This window comes from Agelaius phoeniceus, chromosome 1 (genome assembly GCF_051311805.1).
Source record: "Agelaius phoeniceus isolate bAgePho1 chromosome 1, bAgePho1.hap1, whole genome shotgun sequence".
Lineage (NCBI taxonomy): Eukaryota > Metazoa > Chordata > Aves > Passeriformes > Icteridae > Agelaius > Agelaius phoeniceus.
The window spans coordinates 79,950,834-79,967,663 of NC_135265.1; the positions used below are offsets into that span (position 1 = coordinate 79,950,834).

The window sequence follows — 16,830 nt, forward strand, 5'->3', positions numbered from 1 at the left end:
ACAAGCGGTTGCAGAATATCTGATTCTAGAAAAGTAAGAGAGATGGGAGGGGAGGAAAGTACCCACTGTGTTCAGCCTATATAAAAACATAATTTCAATAAAATAAAGGTTTGGGGTTTTTCAGACTGAAAGCCTGACACTGAAGAGCACATGTAGAGGCCACCTACTACAGCCCCTGCAGCACTGACTGCTGCAACAGCCCAAAGAGAATGTATCCTGTCAAAGACCTTGCAGGCAGGTGTCTAAAAACACCACCCCAAACCCCACAATTCCAAAAAGGGGCAAATTGGGCAAACTGCCCCCTAGAGGAGACACCTGGTGATCACATTCAGTGTGCCCCTCCTTCCTCAGCATGCCAAATTATCCTCCAACATCCCTGATAAACCAATCTTTAGTCAGTACTGACCAGTTCTTCAATGGCTCAGTACATTTCAGGGTGGCTGTTTTGCCATCCCAATGACTTACACTGGCATTATGAATAGCAATAAGAGAATTTCATCAGCACCCAGGCAGAAATGAGTGCTCTGGGAAAAGGGGACTAGAGAGATGCCTTCTTTAGGAGGCTTCTACCATGCTGAACTTCCTGCTTCACTTTCAGCTCTGTGGAATTAATAACATTTCCATTTCTGAGAGGCTGAAGTTCTCCTCAAAAAATTCATAAATGGACATATTCTTTGAATGTGTCTGGCTTGGAGCACATTAGTCGATGTCATAGCACAAATATTCATTGCAGCCAGCTTGAGAACACGGCTCCTGTCATCTTCCAGCATTAAGCAAAAAAGGGAGCATTCATGAAGAACATTTGGCCACCTTCAGACATTCTTGGTCCTGTCCTGCCAGCTAGCATAGTGGGAAAACAAATGGCAATTCTGTCCAGAAGAAAACAAGATGCAGGAGCTGCACAACCAACACTATTTATACACCAGGGACTAAGATGCCAAGTTGAGCCCTGCACTCTATAACAGTGCAAGAGCTCCCTCTCCCCACTTCCTTCACATCTACAGGGTTCCCTGAGCACATCTGCCATCCAGGTGAGACAGGAGCTCCCACACTGCTCTCCAGCCTCCTTCACTAGTTCTGGATGAGAGGGCTGTCACTGTCACACAGAAATGCACTTTGCAAGAGATGGCCGAGCTTGGGCTCAGTCTGAATAAAGGCACAGTCCTGAACCAAACACACCAGGTCTTGGGGAGCTCCCACAGGACACCATCCTGAGGCTTCTCCGAGCTTCACCCAGCCTCAGCTTGGAGAGACTGCCTGCTGCAGCATCAGGCACACTTTATAACTTACTAGGAAACAGAATAAAGGCAAAATAAAAGCTTGGTGTAGACAGGAGAAGTTTTTAGCAAAAACCACATATGACTTAAGCACCTTGTGCCCAGTCCCACCTTTCCAGTTCAAGATACAAGCCAATTATGTGAATTGTTTCCAGCCCTAATAATGGCTACAAACTCAGCCCCTAAAAAGCCTCTGCTTTAGAGGTTTTTGTCATATATTCATAACCATGCTCTACATGTGTGAAAATATCTTTTTGAAGAGGTGTATTCTCAAGAATATATGACAATTCAATAATTTCAGTTAATTAAATCATGACTACAACTTTTCTATCAATCAGAGTTATGAATTGCAGAAGTTAATTTATTTTTCCTCCTCTTTAGCTTTTCTTGGATAACATCAATTCAGGGAATTACTTGGTTTTACTGCCTGTGTGCAAGCAGACAATAATTACTTCTTTTACACAGGTTACTGTACTTCACAGCATTCATGAACAAACTAACTTCAACAAAGTGGATTACAAAAACTGAAACATTAAAAATTTAAAGAATAGGCCATAAAACAAGAAACAAAATGCTGCCAGATGAATTTGAAAAGTTTTTTATTCCCTTGTAGCTCCCAGAAATTTTCAGTAACAAACTAATTGATTTAGAAGGCAACGAAAACATGACATATATAACACAGTACATGATAGGCCTCATTAATGTGTTTAAAACACATCTTAGAAGAGAACAGAACTTTTAGAACACATGTTCATTGTATATATTACCTTCCACAATAATAGTTAACAAATGTCAACTAGAACAGAAGAATTTTGCACGCCACTTTCTCCAAAATATTCAAATAAAAAGTTTTTATAACCTTACCCCATTTACAAATGAAGGCCTTCTAAGTGACCTGTGTATGACCAGCTGATTTTGGTTAAATCAGCTTTCACTCTCTTGTTCCAAAGTCACCTGTAGGACAAAATTCTACATGAACTTAGAAGCTGAATGCTTCATTATTTAATTATTTTTAAAAGATTTGTCAGCACTTCCAGCATCTGATACATTCTGTATTCTTTCAGTTTTAAAGCATAATGAATAACTAAGCAGAAACAGAACCTCTGATATCTCCACTCTTGGGAGGAGTAAGCTGCACCAAAAGTTTATTTCCAACTACTGAACTCCCTGGACAAATTAAAATCCTCATGTTGTCTAGAGCAGCTGCCTGAGAGGATTGACAGTACAGGAACAATAACATGAACAGACATGGAAGTGAACTGGCATGTGGCTACCCTCTATTACCTGTCATAATTGAAGTGGGAATTCTGTATACTCTTTGACTTCATGACTGACTATCAAACAACTTGTATACTCCCTTATCACATTTGCCATGTTCCTCTCCATGAGTTGAAAGGGGAAGAGCAGCTCATTTTCAGTGTAACAGACAACTGGCTTCTAAATAAGAGACATGTATGTAGGAGAAACAACCCAAAGCATTAGAAAAAGTAACATCTCTCTTATAGCATAAATCATGGCAGGCATTAAATTCCAACTGCAAAAGAATTGTATTACTTCCCGAGACCCAATTTTGTATAAATGGCTTCTAAGCACTTTTAAAAAGATCTGCCAAGACACTGCCACCTTACTTTCCCAGAAATTTCAATTGGCATTATTTTGGGGAGCAAAAAGTTAGCTCATGTCTTACCACAGAGCCTCACTAAAAGAAATAAAATTAATAAATCTATCATTCTGGCAATTCTATCCAGAGTAAGTCCTTCAAAAAAAACGACTGCAGAAGCATCCATTTCTTTTGATGGAAAAGAAAGCCATGCTTGCCAAACATTTACTATTTAAGATAGTACCTATTTGACACTTTATTTCAGATGTCAACTTCCAAAACACAGATTTCAAATTGTTGATTTAATCACATGGATTTTGTCCTGTTTCAAAACAGCATGGGAAACCTCCATAAGCAGCACAAGTTTGTCTGCCAAACAATCACTTGTTCACAGCATTGTCTCTTGGCACATTCTGACTGGAATATTATAGTGTCTGTCATCTTCAGTTATGAGAGTCACCACAGGCCAGTCCTCCTCCGGGTCATTGGGGTAAAGTGTGATGAACTCATCAGTGCTGTGCTTATAGAGTCTGTACACTTGGATGGTGTACTGCAGAGCATAAGCAAGGAGAAACATCTCCACCTACATTGGAAACAGCAAATACTGGTGTAAAATTCAACATGCCTTCTACAAGATTTTCCTCATAAAAATATTAAACTAATACCTATCAGATGTCATTTTTCAAAGACAAAAATTGTGACATGAGAAGTCCTATACATGAGCATCTCTCATTCATTCTCTCATCTCCATCATCCCCCTCTATGACACCATGCATTTAACAACAAAGTCCTCAAATCCACAATGGCATACTAGTAAAATAACCCTAAAGAAAAACTGCTTTACACAGAGTGTCCTATTGCTGCAAGCAGGTAGGAAAGACATTCTCTTGCATCAGTGTTCATCCTGTTAAGTCACTTAAAACCATACAAGTGCAGGTTTCAGACAATGATCCTTTCACTCTTACAGGGTACTCTGAACTTTCCAGCCAAATAAAAGTAAATGGAAAGCCCTTACAGAGCCTGTTGACGGGAGAAGAAATTCAGAAAAAGAAGCTGTGAAAAGCTTCTACTTCATCTGCTACAGTGACAAGCACATCCTGTTCTACATTACAATTTACAAAGAATCTTACTGAAATAAAAATATAGTCAGCACAAAAAACTGGCAACATAACTTCTTGACATAAACTGAGCAGCAAAAAAGTCACCAATTAATCACCTATTTTCATAGAAACAGCAAACTGTCTAATCTATACTGCAGATTTTTAAGATAAGAAACAAAACCAAAACATAATACTTCCATGTATCTAATATCTACAATTAAGTTGTGAACTTCATTGCAGTGTCCTACTTGTAATGAATTCAATGGGTTTTTTTTAATGGATGTTTCCAAAATCTTTCAGTCTATTCAGCTCATTAATTACTCCTCATTTTGGTTTGGGGCTTTTTTTGTAATATGTATACCATTTATGCCATGTATAAAACAGTAACTTCCATTAGCTTATCAGAATTCACCTGTGTATGTGCTACACATGGTCTTCATAGCTTGAGTATTAGCTTTTATTGTGGTATTTTTTAGAAAGCTAACAACTAAAGAGATCCATACAAGTGTTCTATTAATAGCAAACCCTATTTCCAAAGAATGCTACCTGCCAGCCACCAGACAAAACGTGGTGTTTCAGAGAAGGGCCTTTACAGACTCTCATTATAAGCAAGCAGTTCTAACATATTCCTCCCAACAAAAGACCAGATGCTTCAGTCAGCCCAACAAAAGCTGAGAAATTTCTTAAACCATTTGAAACTGAAAACTCCAAAACAGGAAAGTAACACTTTAAAGAACAGCCTCTCCTTACTTGTTCAAGGCCTCCACTGTGACCAATATGATTCAAGTGATTCTGCATTAACTGACAAGGGTTGCTGGATGTATCCCGTGCAAACAGGAGCCAGGAGAAGACAGGCACTCTCTTTCCACTTTTATCAGCATTGTATAATTCAATGGCAGTGTTAAGCATCAAAAATTTGAGCGCTTCATAAAGACTGTACTCCTCCTCTTCGTTCTTAAACAATTTATCACAAGCTTCTTGTTTCTCAAGAGGACCCTTTATTTCACTTATATTCTTCCACTAAAAAAAAAACCAAACCATTAGACACAACACAAATCAACAGCCATCACCCTGCCAGAGCTGCAAAAATCACTTGTGAGTTGTCAGATGCTCAGACAGGCACTCAGAATTTAACTTATGAAGGGCTTTGTGCCTTTTTAAAAACAATCAAGAATATTTCCACAACTGTACCCCAGTCAAAGTCAGGCTGATTTAGCCTGATTTTGCTTAAATTGATCCATAAGCAAAGCAAAAGGAAGGGATGCTAAAAATTGCTGCAAGGTAGCAGAAGAAATATTGTGGTGGGACAATACACATTAAGGTAATAAATAACTTTTTTGTTTCCTGTGTCATAAAGCCTACATACATCATATTCTTTACATTTCTGTTACTCAAAATGTATATTTCATTCCAGCCCCCAAACTGCTGAATGCAGTATTCCAAATACTCTTTAAAGCCTTTATAAAGAGAATTTGCAGTCACAGTAAGACAGGAACAACTGAAGTGTTTTTAATAGGTTCCAGAGTTCCAAGAGGGAGAAAGCATGGGGCCAGGTAATATAGTATGAATATTTAAGGGCACAATCCTGTTCCTATGACCTGAAATAAATGTATAAAAAAGGAACAAAAACTACTCCTTTGAAATTACTTCAGAGTTGTTGTGTTTTTCTTTCCTTAATCTTGTCCAGATAGCAAAAGGATTTGTCTGCAGTTTACATCATCCCTTCAAATAAAATACAAGAAAAAACAGAGGCAGAAAGCTACTGTTATATTAATTTTTACATTGAAATCTGTCTAATTAATAGTTTTCTGCAGAGCTGCTTGCAAGTTAATTCCAGCATCAAGCTACTGCAAGTAGTAAAAGACCAGATGCCTCTCATGTATCTGAACAGACATTCTTTACTTGACATTTTTGCAATATACATACAGAAAAGTGACTTTCACTACTGAAAGCATCCTTATGTTAAATTCTCCACATTCAAAAATCTTTTTCACTTTTCTTATTTGCAAGTGACAAAAGAATATACAAATACTTTTCCAACCTTTTGCCTTAGAAGTACTAAATTCTCTTTTATTTCATCCCTTATTTCTCCCATCCTCTTGCCAGGTTTCTTTCTGAGCTGCCACTGCTTGATCCAGTCATACTTGCTCAGCAAGTTTTCAGGAAGCTGGAAGTTGGGAGGAGAAAAGGCAGCTTAAGCTAAAAGTCTGGAAAGGAAAAGCCACCAACCTGCATATTTTATTAACAGTTTTCACCTTAAAACAATACCTCATATATCCTTCTGAACAGATATCATAGTAAGAGGACCATACCAAGCACAAGTGGCTATTTATATTTGCTGGGTAACAGTAAGAATACTGGTCTATTACTATTTCCAGATCTAACACATAAGCACTGAAAAAAATTATCCACCAAGTTACTCATGCCTTCTTTTTTGTTTGTTATTTTGTTTTGAGGATTTTTGGTTTTTTTAAATTAAAACACTCCTCCAACAGCAGATAGATGACAGTGACTTTGTTTGAAAGTGTTCCTGAACCAACAGAAGAGAAAATTACATTCATCATATAATCCTGAAGTCTTGGTGGACTGCAAACTACTTTGTCCAGAACACACCAAAAAAATCTGTTTCAAGGACCACAATCCAAACACTCTAGGACAGGTTTTTTATTAAAGAAAAAAAACAACTTGGGAATTTGCTGATGCATCAGATCATGTTTTAGCCTCAGAGCTGCCTCTTTTACTCATGTGCTACACCTGTTCAGTTCTGAGCTTTTACACCTCCCTTGAAGGACACTCTGGCAGTTGCATGTCCAGTTTTGTACCTTCATCTATTAATCCATTTTACTGCTAAAACTGGAAGAACAACTTGGGTCTTACAATGGAGTAAATCTTGGCTAGAGCAGCACTTATGCCATCAGCCACCACCAGCCCATTTTCACTTTATTAGGACTCCAAACTAGTAATGTGTTCTCCTTAGTGGCAACCAAGTCTGTGTTCAGAGAGGCATAGATCTTCTCCCACTCCAGCCTGGCCAAGCTAAACAATCAAAAATTATATGCCAGTAACTTGTACAACTACAAATGTGCATGTAATCACCATTTTAAATTAAAAACAAGAAAAAAATGTTGTATTTGTACTGCCAGCTGTCAGTATACACATTTCTCTTACATGTCTTCTGCTTTGATGCCTAACAATTTATCATTTCAGTTTGTTTTGTAGTTTTACACCCTTTTCAAAAAAATGTTCATTATCATATGACATTTTCCTCTATGAATCAGTAGCAAAAAAAAAAGAGATGAACATCATTAAAAACTTTAAAGTACATAATTTTTAAAAAGTTTCCTCTTTAAAGGATCCTTGGGAAACTATGTTCTTTAGTCTGATAATGTGGAAATGGTTGAGAGCTGAAAGAATGTGTTTTATTACAAAAAGGACACCAGTTAGCAATGTACTTGCTGTAAAACACCTCACAGAACTGTTTTCATCAGTAATTACAAAAATATAATCCCAAGATATTTGCTTAAAAAATTAAGCAGAATGAGAACTTTTCACTTGTCCTCTAAAGTGATGCAAAAAGGTAGTAAGGGCAGTGTGATTCTGCTTGGACTGCTACCCTACAGACAGGGTGTGCATCAGACATTCACCATTTACATTTCCAGCAGCACCCTGACAACTGGAACCTTACTCTTTCAAATGGCTCACTTTTGTATAGGCAGCTTCATTCTTAATATGTTTTTCCATATTCACCAATACCACCAAATGGACTTTGTTGACACAAGAAAATTTCTGGAATATTCTTCTTCTGCTTGTAGGGGAATACCTTGCTCTTCTCATACATCAGTGCTCCAGAAAAACTGTTCTTCATGTCAGGTTGGAGTTGCTCTTACACTTATTTTAAGCAACATTTAAGACACAGGTAATTACACACATTCTGCAAAGCCTACAGCATCCAATTTGCTATTCCACTTTCTAGAGAAACCATATATGGCACACAAGAATAGATATTATAATTTTGAAAAGCTGGGGGTTTTGCAAATGTTAGAATAAATTGTCTGTATTTTTTGTTATTACCAAATGTCTTGTGGAAAATCTCTTTCTGCCACATTATAGGCAGTAAGAAGAAACCAAGAGAGCAGAATTAAGACAGACAAGTGACATTCCATTAAGCACTACAGTCAAATTTATATCCATTATAAACTGGAAACCAAGGGCACCTGGACTCAATTCCAAGTTGAAAGAATCACTGTGCACAAATAATCATCTTGAACATTACAACTTCTCAGGTCAGGGGATATTGACAAGTGAGCATATACACTATATAACAGAGAAATGAGATCATAAAATTATCAAATAGGTTAGACCCAATATTAGTCTATTCTCAGATCAGTGTGACACATACCATAGTAAAATCCTCACTCTGCAGCCACCTTGGTAACTGGGTAGCTTGGCTTAATGCCTGGAAAAGAGTTGCTCTAAAAGCACAATAGTTATCACCTCGTATTCTCCTTATAGATGCAAACTTCTGAGCAACTGCTTCATATCCCTAGAAAAACACAAAATCCAAAGGACATGAAATCATTAATAAAACCTTTTAAGGTCACACACTGTTAACATAAGAGGTATTGGAATATTATCACCCAAATACTAATGCTATTTAAAAAAAAAAAAAGCTTGACCCACTACCCCTTTTGGAAGTTCAAATACTTTTAGGTCCCGAATTATACTCTGAAAAATAAACCCAAAAAACTTAATTCTGCTGAAAAACAAATAAGAAACTGAAGAACATAAACATCATTGAAACACGGGTAGCTAACTCACCTAGATTTCCAAAAAATATCCAACATACACACGCACAAGACTACGCATCATGCTTAAAAGAAATTTGAACACTATTTGATGCTACTTACCCAAAACATGGCACATGTAGTTTGCTTCTGCCTCAGGGCAAGTTTGTGTTTACACTGAAACATCCTGACACTTGCCTCAGCACATTTGTTCCCTCCCTGCTGTTCCCACACTCACAGTTGTAGCAGAAGCCTCGATGTTGAAATGCAGCTTCTGCAGCTCAGCTACCCTGGCAAGGGCCCATGTCCTGTGTGTCCATACTTCTCACAGTAATCTCTCCACAGGGAGGCATGGGGAGGTTTTGACTTTTGTAAGGTACCTTTATGTTTACTCACACATAGCAGTAAATTTCTCAAGCAACAAAACAACTTTATTTTCTACCATTCTAGGTCAAGATTAATATAAAAAAATTAGTCCAAAAACTGGTAAAAACCTCAGGAAAAATTTTTAAAAACCCATGCAATTCACCACTTTCAGTTACCTGCCTTCCACCCAAAAATGTGGTAATCTGCTCTGCACGTCAACAGTCCACAAAATTAGCAATTTATGTCCATAAATAAAATATAAAACTTCAATTGAAAACAATAACAAAGGACAGTATTAATCAAACCCCTAAATTATCAGCAAGTAGCTTTGCTAAAAACACATTTGCAATGAGAACAAAGAAAAGCATCTGCCAGTTGTAAACCACTCCTAAGACCTCACAATGTAAAACACTGCTACTGCATTTCCTGTCTTAAAAGACTGACTGCATAGGAAATCACGAAGCAGACAAAAACCAAGAACCTAATGAAATTCAACAAAAATAGAACTGCTACCTTTCTCATCCTTTTTGCTGCTGGTGTATTTCCTCTCCATTCCTTCCTGCAATACTCCATGATGTCCATTTCAGGTGAAACACTTAATTTATAATCTGTCAAAACAGAACGTGCAACATGTTACGTGCAACAGAACATTATAAAGAAAACAGAAGGTACAAAGCACATCAAATTTCTAAATACACTATCACTTTAAATTAACTTCAGCGCCAAATGAAACTGGCAGCACAACCTGTAGCTACTAAGTAATTATTGCTGTGGGAGGGGATAAAATCAGCTTGTTCTGAAAATTACACCTGAAGTTATGATGTAGTTCAACAAGACAGGGAACACTCTGCTCCTCTCTTCTGCAAAAATTAATTGGCGAAGAGGAGAAATTACTCAAGTACTCTTCATTTTCTTAGCAAGCAGAAAAACACTGACAAGTTTCTCTTCCTCATATAGAAGCTAGACTATAAGGGAGAAAGATCTTTCTCAGTAAGTCAGTAACAATACCAGAAGGAAGAGATGCAGTTTTGCCTCAGAATCTCAACAGCCTTCATCCCAAAACCAGGTAATACTGAGGGTATCAAGGCATGCCAGCAACAGATGCTGCTATGATGACTGAGCAATTTTCAAGCACAACACTCATAACATAGACTATGTGACTGCTTTCCAAAGAATTCTCATTCACTCATAAAGTAACTACAGAAACAAAGGGAATGATATATTAAGAGCAACTAATTTTCCAGAGAATTGATCTTTTTTTGAATCAAACTGCACAATGTACTCAGTCACAAGTAACTGCTATTGAACACGGACATCTGTGCATAGGAGTCCCTGGAAGAAAGAGTATTAGGACATCACACATCAGTGCTACAGTGAGTTGCAATACTGTATTTGAAACTTCACACAAAGTTTGATTGTACCTGATGAGGTTGTTTCATTAAGTAGTATCTTCTCTCTCTCTATTTCTTCTTCATCACGATACATGTCCTCCTCGCTGCAATAAAAATCAACACATACCTCAAGTAACAGCACAAATCCTACTCTCTTTTTCAACCTCTTCCCCTTTTTACAACTCAGGAAAGTATTTAAGTCTTTCTACCTTTATTTTCAACTCAATTTGTGTTCCATCTTACCCATTTTCATAGCAACGTTAGCTCTCAAAAATAGAGAAAAGTTTAGAAAACCCTCTCAACTGCTCCCCTCCAGTATCTGTCACCAGGCTGGTGATAAATTATTGCCTGAATTTCTCTTCTGTGGTTGAATGAATACTACAGTCCCTTCTACAGTATTCCTACATTTTACAGTTTAAATCTGCAAAAGAAAGAAGCCAACATGTCTATTTGCTGCACATATGAATAATGCAGCTAAGAACACACTGCCCAAGAGGGCTTTGTATCTACACACCCCTGGGACTGACCAACCTGCCTCGTGCTAAGCAGAACACGTGACAGAATACAATGACAAGTGGCAAACTACCTGCATTTAGTTTGAATGTTACTAAACCTAAGGAGAATTTCTACCATGATCCAAACTGCAGCTTACAGACTAGCTGAAAACCAGAGAAACATTTCTTCCTCAAATAATGTGGGCTTTTTGGCCAAGGTACACTCTCAAGAACCTGCACCTGAGCATACATACAACATTCTGAAGTCAAGTTATGACCATGAGAGGGGAAATGATGCCCTACAAGAATAGTGCATAGACCAGCATCTGCAGCTTGGATGGGAACATTACTGCTGAAAATGAAGGTCCATACAATGTTCAAAAAACTGACTGCAAATTTCACATTCCATTCCTGAGAGGCATTTGTCATATAATTACATCTAGCAAGTAAACTTCTAAAAAATAATCACTGCTTCACAATTAAAATACTTAAAAAAAAAAGTGTTACCAGCCATATTTGTATCATTTAGGCATAGCACTAAAGAGGTTTACATTAGAAGTCTGTTTTACAAAGAAAGTACATAAACAGAAAAAGGCTGCAAGGTTATTGCTTACTGCCCACTACTATCAGTAGCTTCTAATCTACTCCTCAAGAACACCCCAAATCTCAGCCTGCCTCCAAAAGACTAGGAGGAAATCAAGGCACATCTTACATCACTAAGACAGGACAAGCAATTAGGAAGACTGTGAGAAAGAGTTTAATGTAGCCAGATGGTAACTGGATTACTTTCATTAAACTTGAAAGGACAGACCACTAAATGATGGCTCTGTATTTCTTTTTCTTTATGTCCAAACCAGCTTACTCAAACCATCTGTGTGTATCTCCCTTGAGAACAAAAAATCTATAGTATAAAGAGCTAGGTTAATACCAGGAAACTCATCTACTGGGCTGCTATATAAAACTAGTTAAGTTTTTACTCAGGTGCTCAAGTAGCTGCATGAAATCTCATTTTTAGCAACACTAAATAATCATTAATTAAAAGAGAAACAGTAGATATAGTAGGTATCAAACACAGTACTATCTGGTGAGAAGAAACATCATAGAAATATTTGTTTCAAGTCCATATTCATGTTACACTATGATGCTGGACAAAGCCTAATTTCTCAGCAGAGTTTAAAGTCCATTAAGGTTTCTGAAGACTTGAATGAATACTTAATAACCTTGAAAACATTATTTAAAAAAACACACAGCCTGGTATGTGACAGCAGCAATCTCTAGCTTATCTTCTGTAAAAGCCATGTATCTAAAATATAAAGCACCAACCTCCCCCTCTGACCATGAAGAAACCTGCTGCTACAAGGGATCCCATGGGGAGAGAAATTGTGTCAGGACAGGGAAATTGTTCTTTTGCCATACAGCCTTGAATAAACTCAGCATAAGATGCAGAAATAAGTGTTTAACTGACCAAAGCAGTGAGATTACTCAAGAAAGAGGAAGTTTGGTGTAAAGGAAGCACTGTCATGTCCCTTCTGCAGATATTATGAAACCACCTTCTTTCTGGGAGTTGACAAAACAGAGGCAGCAAAGACTGAGAACATGACAGATTAACATCCAGAGTAAACAAGGTACTGCATTTCAAGAGAGTTGTTTTGAAACCCAGGTAGGCAAGAGGTGCAATCCATCTGCACAGGCACTCTCATTCCAGAGATGAAAGTGTGTCATAACACTGTTGTAGCATAGCGATTGTTAAATAAATCTGTGGAAACAATAATGTGGGAACTCATGCCTTTCCCCTTTAATGTCTAGATAAATATTTGGAAAATATAGTGAAAATAAAGTAAGAATGGAAAAGAATGATTAAATGAAAACATGCATGCACAAAAGAAAAAAAAAGTGCAAGAAGTTTCATGCAAATACTTAAATTATTGAACTAGTTAATGGGATTTTCCTGAACCAAAGATACCAAGGAAAAAAATCATAAATTTACCTTCATGAACTGAAAGTACCCTCCCTTTCTATAGGAAAATTGTCAATATATTTTAAAAAATTAATCCTTACCTCTCCTCAGATGACTCCACTACTGAACGATTACTAGACCAAGGTACATACAGTTCACATTTTCTGGATGCATCCTGATCCATCACAAGAGATTTAATCATATCTGTCTTCTCAGGTCTCCCACTACTTCTGTATACACAGTCTTGTCTTAGTTCTGACGTAGTTTGCTCTGTCTGGTCTGCAGGTGCATTTGCTGAGCCAAGTTCCTCAGAAGCAACATCAACTTCATTTTTATGCTTCATCAGCTGTGTGGGAACACTCTCTTTTTTCTCTTCTGCACCTGCAGAAAGGCCAGTTGGTTCTGTCATCCACCCTTGAAGATTATCCTGACTTTGAAGAATGAAAAAATATATGAAGAGTTTCTCTCCCAGAAAAAAATCATGTGTTTCAGGAAAGCTACAATATTTTAAGAGTTACATTATATTTTGAGAATTCAGAGGCTATATAAATTATTCAAAACCAGGAATAAAATCCAGAACAGTTTGGTAAAATAAGACACCATCCAAGCTATTTTCTAACTCTCTCATGACCATCATTTTTTACGAAGGCTAAGCTGTGCCAGTTCCTCAGACACAACCTGCACAAGAATTAGTATCCTGAATAAACACCTGCTATCCTTGGTGTGCATTAGCACCTAAAACCCCGAGAATTAAAAGAAATTTTAAGGAAACAAGTTTCAGTCCTGCAAGAAAACAGTTTGTACAAACTCACCTGGTGCCCTCTGAAACATCCACTCCACCAGGATCATTGCTTAGTACAAAAATTTCCAATATTTGTATATTCCAATATGATCAAGGTATCAAGGCAGGATGCCTACAACTCATTCTAGCAAGCTCCCCAAAAGTTTAGGATGTGCCCATATAGTAAATTTTCAGGGATATTTATCTTAAATTGACAGACAATCCTGCCCAAAAGTTATGGGTTGCTTGGCAGTTGTCACATTAATGTTCTGGACAATTAGTGGCTACCCAGGCTGGTCACCTCAGAGCTCACAAACTTAATATCCACTCTATAAACCTTAAAGCTGCACAACACATTTCTATGTCTAGGCTAAACCTCCCACCTGAAAAATATCTTTACTTACTAGCATTACAGCCCCTTGGCACCTGAGCCCTGACACGTACCAAGCTGTCCCATAGCACGGAGCTCAGGACCAGAGTTCACAGAACCACAGAGGCGGTTGAAAGGGACTTGAAAGGTCACCGAATTCCAAGCCCCCTGCTGTGGGCATGGATACCTTCCCCTAGACCAGGCTGCTCAGAGCCCCATCCAGCCTGGCCTTGAACACTTCCCAGGATGGGAATTCACAACTTCTCCGGCAACCTTGTTCCAGCGCCTCACCACTTCTTCCTAATATCTGATCCAAACCTACTCTTTTTCAGCTGGAATCCTTCCCCCTTGTCCTGTCACTACCTGCCCTTGTAAAAAGTTCCTCCTCATTTTTCTTGGAGGCTCCCTTCAGGTACTGGAAGGCCACAATTAGATCACTCCAAACCCTTCATTTTTCCAATCTGAACAGCCCCAATCGTCTCAGCATTTCCTCATAGAAGAGGAGCTCTATCCCCCCTCAACAACTTTGCGGCCCTACTGGGGACTCGTTCCTACAGCTCCCTGTCCTTCCCATGCTGTGGCTCCAGAGCTGGACACAGCACTGCAGCTGGGGTCTCACCAGAGCGCACCAGAGGGGCAGAATCCCCTCCCCAGACACCGCTGACCGCGCTGCTTTGGAAGCACAGTCGCACTCCACGTCCCGATTTCTCCCGTCCCCGCTCCTCGGGGAAGGCCGGCCCAGGCTGGGCGCAGGGCACGGCCACCCGTGCGCAGCCCGGGGAGGCCTCACCTTTCCGCCGCGCTCCGTCCCGCCCGGCACCGCGAAGCCGGCCCGCCCCGCCGAGCCCCGGCGGGGGCCGCCGAGCCCGGCCCGAGGGGAAGGCGCGGGGCTCGGCCCGGCCGCCGCCGCTCGCCGCTCATGCCGGCGGGGCTCCGGGCACGGCCGGCAGCGCCAGTGCCGAAGCCAGCACTGCCCGGGCACCCGCCCGGCTCCTGCGCGGCCCCGCAGCCGCTCCCGCCCCGCCGGAACCGGCACCGGCCGCGCCCCGCCCCCCGGAAAGGGTGGCCCCGCCGGGCCCTCAGCCCTCAGCCGCTGCCCGGGGAATGGAAACGGGGAAAGTGATCCCGCACCCCCCGCCCCAAGGTGGACGGCAACAATAAGTTTTCGTTAACAGAAAATACGGTGGAAATAAGAGTTGTTTTCCCGCTGACAGACGGCCCGTGTGAAAAGAAGTGCTCTAAGAATGCAAAGCGTCTGTTTGTGTTTGTGTGCGTGTGTTTGTGTGCGTTTGTGTTTGCATTTCTGTTTGTGTGTTTGCGCGTATGTATGTTTGTGTTTGTGTGCGTTTGCAGCTCGTCTGGAGCTTGCGAGAGGCTGGAAGTCTCTTTTCTGGGGGCAAAGAGATACATCACCGCGTTCTGATGATACATCCTTATGAAACTCCAGGCAGTAGAGAAGCGCGCACGGAGAGTAGATGAGAAGCCTTTAAATATTACGTGCTTCTGAAACATACCCATTATTAAAAAAAAAAAAAAAAAAAAAAAACACCACCACAACAAGAACAACCAAAAAAACCCAGCCAAAACAAACAGAAACCAAAACAACAAAACCCAAATAAACAAAATACAACAACAAAACAAGAAACGCCCCCAAAAGTCAGAAGAATAGTATAATCTGTACCGTGATAGGAAAGTCCACTGCAGTTTAGGCATTTGAGGTGGTCTTCACATTGAAATTGGGCCTGAAAATGAAGTATTTGTTTTCTTTCTGCAATTTCTGTCATAAGAATGTTTTCTCTGAGTATGAACAACTGATACTGAGACTGGAGGCAAATAACTACTACAAATATACAATCTGAACAGCCCCAACTGTTCAGACTATTTTAACTTCAGCAAAGTTAAAATAGTTTTAACATGTATTTAAAGTATCAAACATTATTGGGAGAATATTTTAAAGGTGGAAGTCAGGTAGTAGAATGTCTAAAAGGTTAAAATGGCAATGATAAGTAATTTGCAACATCATGAAACAATATAAAACTGATAGATGTTTTTGTAAACAAACCTTTTCTGTTTCTTTTATCCTTGAGACGTGTGGAAGTATCATGAATGTTTGAAGAAAAATAAAAAAAAAATCGATTACCTTGGGTCCCTTAATCACTGCTCTTCTCATGGATCAACTTCATGTTGGATTGCTCTTGACAATGACATCTCCTTTGAAAAATCTCTTTGTTTGATCAGCTGTTTGCCTGACAGGTTTGTCTTAATATGCATTCTTGTTTCTCACTGGCCATTCCAGAATTACTCACTATCAAACAGCTAGTCCACTTGAAATATAAACACCTGTTTCCTGAGTTCCCATCATTTAAATAATTCAGATTTAGTAGCATTTAAGAGCCATTACAGTTGCCACTTTTTAAAAATTAGGTACTTTGTTTGTTTGTTATTTACCCGCCTTTGCTGTTCTCTCAACAGCTTTAGGGCAGAGATGTTTTCTCTGATCATTCCTACTGTAAGTTCCCTGCATCTTTTACTAAGTGTAAGGTACAGCCACTAAGCTAACTAACAAAGTTCATGAAAATATACAACAAAGACATGCAGTGCAATACAGGAGATCATATTTTGTAAGTCTGAAATATTTCTGTACTTGGTACTTTCTGGTGAAGGACACTAGCAGCTCAGATTTTGATAAAAAAAGAACCTATCAAACACC

General features: G+C 39.3%; 1 protein-coding gene across 3 annotated transcripts; it reads right to left on the reverse strand.

The window, feature by feature from the left end:
* Positions 1-1,859: 1,859 nt before the first annotated feature.
* Positions 1,860-15,167, reverse strand: OTULIN (OTU deubiquitinase with linear linkage specificity). 3 transcript variants are annotated; one of them, XM_054642555.2, is made up of 8 exons: positions 14,911-15,167; positions 13,071-13,400; positions 10,549-10,622; positions 9,641-9,735; positions 8,377-8,520; positions 6,019-6,144; positions 4,728-4,997; positions 1,860-3,460 (listed from the first exon to the last, which is right to left on the reverse strand). In XM_054642555.2, the coding sequence occupies exons 1-8, from the start codon at positions 15,039-15,041 to the stop codon at positions 3,266-3,268; spliced, it is 1,365 nt and encodes a 454-aa protein (XP_054498530.2). In that variant the 5' UTR covers positions 15,042-15,167; the 3' UTR covers positions 1,860-3,265. The 3 variants fall into 3 exon arrangements, with proteins under 3 accessions (XP_054498530.2, XP_077038194.1, XP_077038191.1); XM_077182079.1 differs by having other exon boundaries at positions 13,071-13,350; positions 14,911-15,046; XM_077182076.1 differs by having other exon boundaries at positions 13,071-13,396; positions 14,911-15,043.
* Positions 15,168-16,830: the final 1,663 nt, after the last annotated feature.